Source organism: Syzygium oleosum, unplaced genomic scaffold (assembly GCF_021117445.2).
Source record: "Syzygium oleosum isolate NSW1041296 unplaced genomic scaffold, Sole_v2.1 Sole_v2.01, whole genome shotgun sequence".
Classification (NCBI taxonomy): Eukaryota; Viridiplantae; Streptophyta; class Magnoliopsida; order Myrtales; family Myrtaceae; genus Syzygium; species Syzygium oleosum.
In genome coordinates, this window is record NW_026607485.1 from 3922374 (window position 1) to 3934866 (window position 12493).

General features: G+C 41.0%; 2 protein-coding genes across 2 annotated transcripts in view; both read left to right on the plus strand.

Annotated features, from left to right (window-relative positions):
* Window positions 1-12228, plus strand: part of LOC115693040 (disease resistance protein RUN1-like) — a 40656-nt gene extending 28428 nt beyond the window's left edge. Inside the window, exons 2-4 of the mRNA XM_056319573.1 lie at window positions 8569-9664; window positions 9793-10071; window positions 10470-12228. Of these exons, the coding sequence (XP_056175548.1) occupies window positions 8569-9664; window positions 9793-10071; window positions 10470-12083 (2989 nt within the window). The 3' untranslated portion in view covers window positions 12084-12228. The remainder of the gene's footprint in view (window positions 1-8568; window positions 9665-9792; window positions 10072-10469) is intronic.
* LOC130140368 (disease resistance protein L6-like) lies at window positions 7385-8179 on the plus strand. The gene has a single exon (XM_056319540.1). The coding sequence runs from the start codon at window positions 7512-7514 to the stop codon at window positions 8085-8087; it is 576 nt and encodes a 191-aa protein (XP_056175515.1). The 5' UTR covers window positions 7385-7511; the 3' UTR covers window positions 8088-8179.
* Window positions 12229-12493: the final 265 nt, after the last annotated feature.

Here is a 12493-nt window from a genome sequence, read left to right on the forward strand (position 1 = left end):
ACGTAATTAAGGTGTGAAATTGTAACTAGAGAGGGAATTATAGGCCAAGAAACCTGCCAGACCCTCCCAGGCTCGAAGTGCAAATACGCCTAGCAGCCCGCTACACCCTTACTAGCTCGAAGTGCAAATGGGCGAGTCTAAGCATGTGGTTCCTTTCTTGGTCTTAGCCTCTCCAGACCCAATCGATTTTATATGTGAAGATTGTTATTTCTTTAATCAAAGTCAATCTTGGGCAAGGATTTTCAGGCTCAATTTGGATGTTGATCTTCTACTATTTAAAATCAGATCATGGAAAGTATTGGTGAGGTCAATGATGGATTATCACTCGTATGAAGGTTAAAATAGATTAGCACCTTTTTAAAAGAAAAATGTTTTCATATTTGAAGACCACAACATTTGAATGGCTACAGTATATATTCTCCACAACCTACGCACCTTGGATTCTTGCAATTATTATCTAGAGACTTGAAGTCTTGGAAATTGTTCTCGAGGAAATTAATGTTTACTTATTGTTGCTTGTTTTTAAGATAGTTTTTAATTGTTCTAGTTATCTAAAGGATCTATAAATATTATGTAATCCTTCAAAACATATTTGAATATCAATTCCAAATTTTATTTTTCCAACACAAACTAATACGATGAAAACGAAGAGAATTGAACCACTAGGTTCATATGACGTATCGCTTCACACGCAAAAGCATGAAACCAAAAAAGAAAAATCCCGATTTTCACATCGAAATAGATCGAGTCAAACTTACTTTTAAATCAAACCATAAAAATCCATAAATGAAGATTAGAAAATAACCAAGAGATCAGGGCCTTTTTTGTTTTCCCGTCAAAGCTTGAAAATGTCATTCAAATTTTAGAAAGTTATGATAAATATGTAGGTGAATGAACATGTCAATATTTTTATATGAAACTTTTAATTGCTTCATATTAAAGAAAGTCATAGTGCGAGTGCCACAAAATATAAACAAAAATAAACAAAAAAGTAAAAGACAAAGTCACTCCAAACAAATATAGGGAAGAAATGTCACGCCCCGAACCCCAACGGGCTCGCGACACCCCTTCGACGGTCGTATTGAAAATGAGACGTCCCAGGACTCGTCGCCGACCCACGCGAACATCAAAACATAAAGCGCAAGCAAAAACGATTAAAAGCACCCAAACAAGATTAAAGACCAAGGGTAGTAGAACACTTGAACAGATAAACCACATACTTCATTCAACGGCATGTACTTACAAAATCCAACCTTACATACAAAGGCCACTAGGGTTAAAACCACCATCATAAAAAAGGGGCAAGTGGTCGGGTAGATTAGCTTAGCTATACAAAAAGGGTCCACTAACTCCATGGGCTCCTTTTCGGGATCTTGCTTCATCGGCTCTTCCTCGGGATCCCAAAGCGCTGTGACGGACCATTCATGATCGGAGTCGGAGGTCTGAAATGGTTATATAATAACCATGAGAACGAGTCTCAATAAGCAACACCCTAAACCCTACCTAGGTCAATGCGTACCCAAACAAGTCTTACATGCAATCTAACAAGTAACGTACAAAATTCACATCCACGCACTTACCTCGTCTCAATCCACACGTCACCTCTACACGTTAGTTAATTCACAATAATGCAATAATAGCTCCCGATCATAACACAACCACTCGAGCGCCATATACACGCACATTCATCCAATTCAACCAAGCACAATTCGCATGCGTGTCCAGCCAACTTTCCACGATCCGCGTCAACACGCCTCAGGCCAGCCCTCCGATCAATCCAAGCTCTGTCCCTCACTGGACATTTCACACTTTCTCACGACCTGTGTAAACACGCCTCAGGTCAGCCCTCTGATCAATCCGGGCTCCGTCCCGCGTAATCACTTCTCGGGACATTTCTTTCTTTCCAATGACCCGCGTAAACAAGCCTCAGGTAGAACTTTCCTTCCACGGACCACCGTTAACACGTCTCAAGTCCGTTAACTTTCATTCTACGGACCACCGTCAACACGTCTCAAGTCCGTCAACTTTCATTCTACGGACCACCGTCAACACGTCTCAAGTCCGTGAACTTTCACTCTACGGACCACAGTCAACACGTCTCAAGTCCGTTAACTTTCATTCTACAGACCACCGTCAACACGTCTCAAGTCCGTTAACTTTCATTCTACGGATCACCGTCAACACGTCTCAAGTCCGTTCTTACATCCAATCCACCACAATTTCCACAAAATGCACCATACTAAATCGAGTGCACAAAGGCCTCGATAGGCCATCGAACCTAGCCCCCAACACAGCACGTCCAACGCAATTTAGGCATAAAATCACACATGGGGAAAAATCACAAGTCAAACCGCCACTCAAACACACTCGCTTCAACAACAAACAACCAATGCAAATTGCCACTAATCGAACATTAATTCACACACGAACTATCACACATTTAAGCCCCACTTCGAGCACCAATCGGTCCCACAAATCATCACACAAAACGGCCCTTGAACCACCACAATTTAGCCCACGTTTGCACCACAAATCAGCCACCACACTCAGCCATAAACAGCCACATTCAGCCACAAGGAACAAGGGAAAACCGAATACACAGATTCGGAGCAATTCTGGGCCAGCGCACAGTTCTGGAATCCCTTTTAAAATAAATAGTAATTAAACTCCAAAAATTATGAATTTTGGATATGTCGTATAAAACATCTTGATAAAAATTTTCCGTGAAGAACTCGAAACCCAGTTCTAACTGTAAACACCTATTTTTGTCACTTGAAGTCAGATGAAATTCAACCCGTCCGGTCAGGCCACCTGACCATCAAAATGCATCTCATCCAGTACCCAAATCACTTTGGAAAGCCTTGAAATTTTTATTTTTCATAGGCACAAATGTCCCCAACAAGTTTTGTGAAGGAAGTATTTTGAAAATGGGTCTGGAAAAATTTATAACAATTCGAACAGACCCGAAGGTCGGAGGAACAGTATTTCCGGCAGACTAATTTCGGTCCAAAGATGGACTTCCAAATGGCCTCCAATGATTTCCAAAATTTCTCAAATTAAATTATGTCATACTTCAAGATGTTATGAACAACTTTCATGAAGAAAACTTCCTCAAATTCGGCCCACACAAGTCACAGTAAACATAGTAAAATCCAGCGACGCAGCAGCAACCTTACCGGAAATCAACCAACAAGCACCACCAAGCAAACCAAGCACAATCAGCCACTAAAACCAACTATCCACAGCCCTAATCCACCCCTAAACATGTCCATTAGTAACCCATTATCCTAACTAAGGCTTAGGGAGCACTTACCCAAGGCCTAAGCAAGATTTTCAAGCTAGGGAGCCTAACAAAGCCAAGCCAAGCCAAGCCAAGCAAGCAGCAGTTGCTCCGGCGGTCGGACGGGTGGCTCGGCGATTTCCAGCGACCTGGACGGCGGCGAGCGGTCGCTGGACTGCTGAGGTGGTTGGCTGGTGGAGATGGACGAAGGTGCTGGTGATGCTGAGTGGTGGTGGTGACGGGATGGACAAATGGAAGGGAAGGGAGAGAGTGAGCTCAGTGGTGGTGTGTGGCTGAGATGAGTGGCGGCGGGCTGCTCCGGCGCGGCTGGGCTCCTCGCGCGGCCATGGTAGAAGGAGAGGGAGGGGGGTCTCGGCAGAACTGGGGGAAGGGGATGATCGTGAGAGAGAGAGAGAGAGAGAGATCAATTCAAAAAGGTCAACAACCCCACTCACTCTCATCCAAGGGCTCATATTTGATCTTGGTGAGCAAGTCAAGATCCTAGGGCCACGAAAATTCCAGATTTCAAATTAAAGAAAAGGCTAAAAAGATACTAAATAATATAAATCTAGAGGGGGGTATACTGGTCAAAATCCGCATCCGATTCAAATTTCACTTTTCGATAATTCCGGGCAATATCGACGCTGGCCACAATAATATCGACACCATCCAATTAAATTCGTCACGAAACTCCGAGAAATTCGACACCAAAGTTTGGACTCTAAATAACGGCCAAATTCGATCGAGTGCGATTCTAGCGAAATCTCAATTTTAAAAACAATATCCGAGAGTGATCAGTTCCCGGGCGAGATTTTACTATAAGCACACTGACGAATTACACGTTTTATAAATCCCAAAAATGGGTCGAAATTCGGAATGTCACAAGAAATTAGCTAATAAAACGGGAAAATTTATTGTTTAAGTAAAATAAATCTAATCATAAATCTATCTCAAAATATCACTTAAGTTTGAAAACAGCATCTGAAAATATGTATTAGAGTTAAGGAAGTAAAATAAAATTGTAATATCGAGTTGTCTGGGCCTGTCGAAAAACAAAATATAGCAGGTGACCAAAAATGAAATCTTGGGAACACCAAGGACTAATACTGTAATTTACTCAACATTTTATTTCCATTGAAAACGACTTGCATGTTGTGAGTTCGTCAAAAGTCAAGTCTACAAGAAGTGGAGCCCACTAGGAGAAAAAGCTCCGTGGAGTGGTTACGCCATTTAGACTCGAATTTGTTTGCTTTTCTTACGCGAAAAACAATGGTTGGTACTAGACATGGCCACGGGCCGGTTTTGGCCCGGAACTGGCCCGGTCAAATCCGGGCCCAGCTCGTTGACCAGGCCGGTTCCGGTTCCAACAATTTTGGAACTAGGCCCGGAACCGGTGTGAGTAGCAATTGAGTCCTAAACCTTTTGCATTTATGTCATTTCAATCCATCCGGCTAATTTTGGCCGGCCCGCGCTGATGTGGCACAACTTGCGCTGAAGTGGATAAAATTTAGTAATATTTTAATATTTTTTCGAATTTTTAATATTTTTTTCCTTTTTTTTCTTTCTCATTTTTTTCCTCCTTCTTCCTTCTTCCTCCAGCCCTCGGCAACTAGCCAGAGGTGAGGCCTCGCCAGTCACTGGCGAGACTCGCCACTGCCGGCCACTAGCGAGGGCAAGGTTGAGCCTCGCCTAATGACAACAAGATTGGCCTTGCCATGGTTGGGCTAGGCTAGGCCCCACCAGATCTGTGACGCCACACGGCAAGGTCAGCCTCACCTAGCCATGGTGAGGCCGAGCCTCGTCGTCGCTGGGCGAGGTGAGCCCTTGTCGTCGCTGGGCAAAGGCTCAGGAGGTCGACCTCCCCCGGCAAGGCTCTACCTTGCCAGGGGCAGTCGAGCCTCGTCGATGGCCAGCGAGGGGCTTGCCTCTAGCCGGTTGCCGAGGTCCAGCAACTGGCTAGAGGAAGAGGGAAGAATTAGAAAAACAAAAGAAAGGAAAAAAAAGAAAAAAATATTAAAAAATATTAAAAATTGTCTGAAAGTCAAGATAAATGTTTATACAAAATTGAATTAAGCACAAATGCAAAAGATTTAGGACTCAATTGGCATAAAAAAATGTTTATAACTAAATTGGCACAATTGTAATAGATTTAAGACTATTTTTATAATTTTTCCACTTACTAAAAACCTTTAATTTTTTCGGGTGATCTTTTGATATTCAATATGTGCCATCTCCTAGATTGATAGGATCATACGTAAGGTTTGACATAAGCGTGGGTCTAAGCAACCTAGAAGCAACAAGAAGTTTCCCTCAAGACTTGTCATCCCGCGCAATCATTTTCAACAACAAAGAAACTTCGTTTCATACCTCCCTCGCTGACAATAAAGACAAATGGGTGTGCTCTAGCTAGGATTTGATGCGTGAATTCTATTTTGGACACAAAATCGGTCGGAAAGTGAGTTGGGAAATTCGGAAGGAACGTGCTTGAAAGTCGGTTAAGTTCATCAAACATAGTTGGATTGTGCATTTGGTCAGACAAATCAGTCCGAAACACCTCGCATAGCAATCTCTATACAGTCCTTATAAAACTTAGCACACAAATGTCTTTTCTATCTATATCTCCGAAGACATGGCACACCCACTTCAAAATACTCCTTCACAATTATAATTCCGAAAGGCCCCCCTAAAAATATGTTCTTTTCTCCTTCCCTTTTTTTTAACTCGCGCACTTATAATCAGGGTGCTAAAATTGGGAATTGGGTTGAAAGGGCCCCCTATCAATTCAAATGTGTGTCAGATAGAAGATTGGACAAGCTATGAACAAAAAGGAAGGTTGGACATTTCAAATCACTCACTCGGTTGCCATCTTAAAATTGTGGACAAGGGAAGTCGCTCGGAAACCGTCTAAATAGGTCGTTTACCTACTCTTAGCTGAAAATGTCCAAGAAAAGCTGATTCATTGAAATATTCAGACCAAAAGTAGAGACACTGTTTCCTTATCTGGGAAAACATTATCTCGCCAAATCATCCATGTAACAATTATTCTTTGTTCCGCATAAACATTGACGTATGTAGCAAAAAGGACTATTTCATGTGATCCCAACACAAAGCAATCATGCGCTGCCCAACATGATATAAGATTAAATCAAAATACTTTCTATGTTACATATCTTGTTATAACTGGTGCCACCACGGCACGTGATAAGGAATTAGGATTCTAAGAATAAAAAATTTCGCTAAAATACTCTCTCCCACACGCAACATCCCACCTCCACGGTGGCATGCAGAAGTAGGTTGCTATGACGGTTCCTTAATTGTAGATAAGGAAGATTGAAATGTTGGTATGATTGAAAAGTTTAGGATTAATACTGTAATTTCTTAAGATTAAATAAAGTCAAAGTGCGAGTATCGCAAAATATAAAAAATGAACAAATAAGTATAAGATAAAGTCACTCCAAACGGATCTAGGAAAAGAATTACCTAATAAAATGGGAAAAATTACTGTTCAAGTGAAAGAAATCTAATTATAAATCAATTACTGTTCAAGTGAAAACAGTATCTGAACAACCCTAGAGTTAAGGAAGTAAAATGAAACTGCAATCTCGATTTCACTTTGCCCCATCAAAAAATCAAAGCATAGCCGGGGACCAATGAAATCTTGGAAACACCAAGTCTACCATAAATCTAATACTGTATTTCCTCAATATTTTATAGCCATCGAGAACGACTTGCATAGTGTGAGTTCGTCAAAAATCAAGTCTACCAGAAAAAGAGACGCATTCTTATTACGCCATTTTCGAGTTGATGTAAACTCGACTAGGGAAGGGTACTATTCAAAGACCATTCAACTAGGGAAAGTTCTAGGAATAGAGTTGACGTAGACTCGGATATTTTCTAAAATATCAGATAGTCCTCAATATTTTCTTTCTCATATCAGATAACTCTCAATATTTTCTAAAATATCAGATAACTCTCAATATTTTCTAAAATATCAGATTCCGCTTTTTTAGAGTTGACGAAGACTCGAAATATATATTTTTTTTTATTTCACTTTTGGACGCTTAAAGACATGGCAAACGAAACTTCAGAGGAATAGAGGTCTCCAGCGTAATGTAAACGAAAGTCAGTATTGGCTATTCAGTCTATTTTTAATGCAAACACAAAGGGAACGAACCTTTCATTGATCAGGTGCTTTGAGAGAGGAAACCCTCAGGCGAAAATACATGTGAGAATGGACAGGGGAAAGAGCTTGGAGTCCCGAACGAGTGGCGGTGAGTCATCAGCAAATGACTACGAGGTCTTCTTGAGTTTCAGAGGGCCGGACACTCGCCAAGGATTCACGGATTGCCTTTACCATGAAATGCTAGAAGCAAACATCCATGTTTTCTTCGACGAGGAAGAGCTTCACGTTGGTAAAGAAATAGCTGGTGAGCTACCGACGGCCATCGAAAAGTCGAAGATCTACGTACCCATCTTCTCTAAAGGTTATGCTTTGAGTCCCTGGTGCCTTCACGAGCTCGCACACATGGTGGAGTGCACAAAATCCAAACCATCAGAGAAGGTGATTATGCCGATTTTCTACGATGTGAAACCTCGCGATGTTAGACTTATGTCTCCACGGTACGTCTGCGCTTTGAAGGAGCATGAGAAGAAGTTCGGCTGCCAGACGAGGCTAAAGTGGGAGGATGCCCTCAAAAGTGTAGCTCAAATCAAAGGATGGGAGCTGAAAAAGCAAGGGTATGTAGGTGTCCTAAAGTGCTCCGTAACTTTTGTTTTGGAATTTCAATGTATATCCAAGCTTCCATAAGTTCTCGTTTAGATGGTCTGTAATTGAATAAATAGCATGTGTGTTTTGGAAAACTATTTTTGGTAACCATGTCATTCATCCAAACCAAATAAAGCAAGAACCTGGTATTCTTTTCACTGATAGATGTAATTTTCTATATCTTTGCGTTTGTAAATTGTGGATTACCTCTTTAAAATTGCCTTCTCTCTCCTTCTCGAGAAATTTTTACATATGTGCTAGCTTCCCATCCAGCCATGTCCATCACCTTTTGGAAGTGTTGCCATTTCGAAAGCAAATAAATATTAAAAAGCTTATAACATTCGCTACATGATTATTTGTTTAAATCGTGGTGACGCTGCGTTCCAAAAGCACCTAAAACGTCTCTTCCTTTTGGGTGTAGTCGATTTAGTAAGCGTTACTAGCCATGTTGATGCAACCACTTGCCAAGTGTCCTGAGTTATCTTTTACAATTTTCGACTTAAATGATTCAATAATGTGGCAGGCATTGGAAATTCATTAAATCAGTAATACAAGAGATTGTGATGAAGTTGAAGACAAAAGACAAATATGTCATCGAGCATATAGTCGGAATGCACGATCGAGTGGAAGCCATTATGAAGTTATTGGACGTGGACTCCGGGGGCATGCGCATTGTTCTAATCCATGGAATGGGGGGAATTGGTAAAACGACTCTCGCTAAGGTTGTGTTCAACAAAATAAATCACCTCTTCAGCCATTGTTGTTTCCTAGGAAATGTCCGGGAATCATCGCTCAGCTTTGGCCTCATAACTTTACAGAAACAATTATTATCTAACATGTTTGGTTCAGGCTTTCATGACATAATCAACGATGTCGACGATGGGATCAAGGTTATTGCGCAGCGACTTTCTAACAAGAAAGTTTTCATCGTTCTGGACGACGTGGATGATGAGGAACAACTCGAAAAACTAGCCATCAAGCATGTCTCGCTCAACTCAGGGAGCAAAATTATTATTACAGCTAGGAACAAAAGTGTCTTAAAAGCCGACCAAATATTCGAGTACGAAGTGAAGCCATTAGATTCCGTTCAGTCACTCGAGCTTTTCAGTAGACATGCTTTCGGAAGAAATTTTCCTACAAATGATTATGACAGTCTTTCGAGACAAGTAGTTTCTATGACCGGAGGACTTCCGTTGGCTCTTGAAGTCATAGGCTCATTACTTCATTGCCAAAACAAAGCCTTATGGATAGATGTGCTGGACAATCTGAGGGAAATACCTCATGAGAAGGTCCAAGACAAGTTGAAGATCAGCTACAATGCCCTAAGTCATGAGCAAAAACAAATCTTTCTCGACATCGCATGTCTCTTTGTGGACGAAGACCAGACGAATGCATTCTATATGTGGAAAGATTGTAGGTTTTTCCCGGATTATTCGATTCAAGTCCTTGTCTGCATGTCCTTGATAAAGATAACTGATGACAACAAATTTTGGATGCACGATCAACTAAGATATCTCGGGAGGAAAATCGTTTGTGGATATACGAGGCTGATGGATCCAAGAAAACAAAGCAGGTTATGGGATCCTTTGACCGCCTTTAATATCATAAGAACAGAAGAGGTGAAACCATATGTTCGATCTATGCTTTTCTCAATAGTTCATTTATTAATTAGGAGCCATTTTATAATAGGAGAGAGAATAAAGACATTTTTCATTTACTCTTGTGTTACTTTACCATTGAATGGCAGAGAAAGGAAGCCATTGAAGCAGTCTGCTTAAATGGAAATGCACTAGGAAGCTATACAAGTGAAGAGTTTGCAAGGCTTCCAAACATAAGGTTCCTCAAATTAATTTGGGGACAATTAGATGGACACTTTGAGAATCAACTTTCAGAGTTAAGATACATGACCTGGCATGGGTGTCCTCAAGAGCTCTCCGCCATCAATTTCCATCCAAGCAATCTTGTAGTTCTCAATTTGTCTTATAGTTCCATCACGGAGGACTGGGCTGGCTGGAGTCAAATCAAGGTACTTGGTCGCTATATTCGTTTATCTTTCTCTCCATTGAATTGTCTCGTGCAGTTTTTATGTTTTTACTAAAATTATTATACCATAACTATGTAGGCAATAACCCGTTGTAAATAAAATGGCTAATAAATGGATTCACCAAAGCCATTCCACAAGTAAAACTAAGCTGACTAAGCTGGTCTCCCAATGAAGGCCCCTAAATTAGATTGTGTTGAATTGATATATGCGTGGATAATGTGGATCAGGATGGATAGGTGTTAGTACTAGATGAACGGATCTATGTGGGTTAAATGAGAAAATTTAGTCAACCCAATTACATCTAGGTTCCAGCACAACTATTTATTGCCTCTAAATTTGCACAGAATTTTCCCTTTACTCTCTTTTAGCTATTGCAATAGGTTGCCAAGAAACTTAAAGTTATGGATCTCTCATATTGCGACAACATGATCAAGACTCCAAACTTCTCTGATTATTTGAGTTTAGAGAGATTGAACCTTGAAGATTGCCGACGACTTATTGAGGTTGATGGTTCCCTCGAGAAGCTTAAGTGCCTTATTTACTTCAATGCGAAAGGTTGTGAAAGACTTAGAAAGCTGCCCAAAGGAATCGGAGGGTTAGAGAAGCTCGAGTACTTGTATTTAGGCCATTGCAAAAACTTGAGGAAGCTGCCTGAATCATTTGCGAGAGTGGCATCACTGGTAGAGTTGGATCTCTCATATACGGCTATCACAATATTACCCGACTCCATTGGTAACCAAAAGCGTTTGTTAGTACTTAATCTGCGATCTACCGGAATCGATGAACTCCCTAGTTCTATCGGGAATCTACGGGAACTTAAGTCTCTCATTCTATCGTGTACTAAAATAAGGGAACTCCCCGTCTCACTTGGGAACTTGGAATCACTAATTGAGTTAGATGTATCGAAAACACAAAGTCTGCAGTTACCTAAATCTATTGGAGACCTAAGTAGATTAAAAGTCATCAACATTTCGTATTCTTTGATAAGGGAGCTACCACAGAGCATTGTTGAGCTAAAAGAGTTGGAAGAGCTACATGCCGAGAATTGCCCGCATTTGGAGTGGGAAATTCCTGATGGCATTTGGAAATTATCGCTTTTGAGGGTTTTGCATTTGGAATTATCCCCTGTTAGAAATGTTCCGGTGACAATCAAACTACTTCCTCGCCTAGAGAAATTGGGATTATGTGGTTGCAACAAACTCGAACTATTGCCTATGCTTCCCACAAGTTTGATAAGCCTAAGCCTGGGATCAAGTTCGCTGCGGTGGGTCCCGGATCTCTCAAACCTAATTGAATTGGTGGATTTCAGATATGGTGGTCATGATGTGAATTGGCGTCGTCTTTACTCCCAAGATGGTCCATGCCGACAATCCCTCGCGTTCCTTCCACCTTCTCTATCAACATTGTTTGCCCAATATCATGAATCGATAACCAGTTCGTCGTTTCATTGCAACTTGAGAAAATTGACACATTTGCACATTAGTCACTGTCTTTGGAAGGAAGTTCAACTCGATGGGCTTGAACGGTTGATTGAATTTGAAGTGGAAGGGTTAGAACTCCTTGAGGGATTTGTGGGTCTTTTGAGTTTGAAGAGGTTGAAGCTGTTGAGGCTGATCGATTGCCCAAATTTAACTACGATCCAAGGTCTAGGTTCTGTGGAGTCGTTGAAACATTTGGAAATAGACAAGTGTCCTAAGATTGAAAGTCTAGATGACCTATCGGATTTGAAAAAGCTGGAGTCCTTGGTAATTCGAGGATGCGAAGGGCTTCTAGCAGTTAAGGGCCTGGATGAACTAGAGGCTCTCAAATATTTGGAATTTATAGGTTGCATATCATTGAGAAGTTTCCCTAATGTACTCAATTGGAAATTATCAGACGAGTGCTCACTAACAATTGCCGACTGCCCAAATTTAAGAGATGATTGGTTTGAAGAGACAGTCAGCATGTACAAGCAATGGAAACATTTGAAATTCAAGTCTCGCCTGTCACTATGATGAGGCGGCCATTCTTTCAGGTTCAATTTCAAGAATTTTCAGCTTCCCCAATATTCAACCTGTCTTAGTTTCACTAGCCATTGCTCTGTAAGTGGCTTTCAAGTTAGACACCATAAATTGTGATCCGTGTGTAATTATTCATGTGTACTGGCTTCTTGGTAACGAGTGTTTGTCATAAATCAGTGCGTCATCCTTCCTTGCAGTTTACACTCCCCGCATGTTAGGTCGAACAAGTCCGGTCAATCAATCACGATATTTGCTGACATTTTCGTCATGCAGTTTATCTTAGATTGCTTTGCATGTTTTTGTCATTATTATGAAAACTTATGAAGTGCTTCCAACAATGTTTTCACCGCTTAGAAAGCAGTGTACACTTCTTTTTCGTCTTTTTCGTATCCACAGAATTGTTT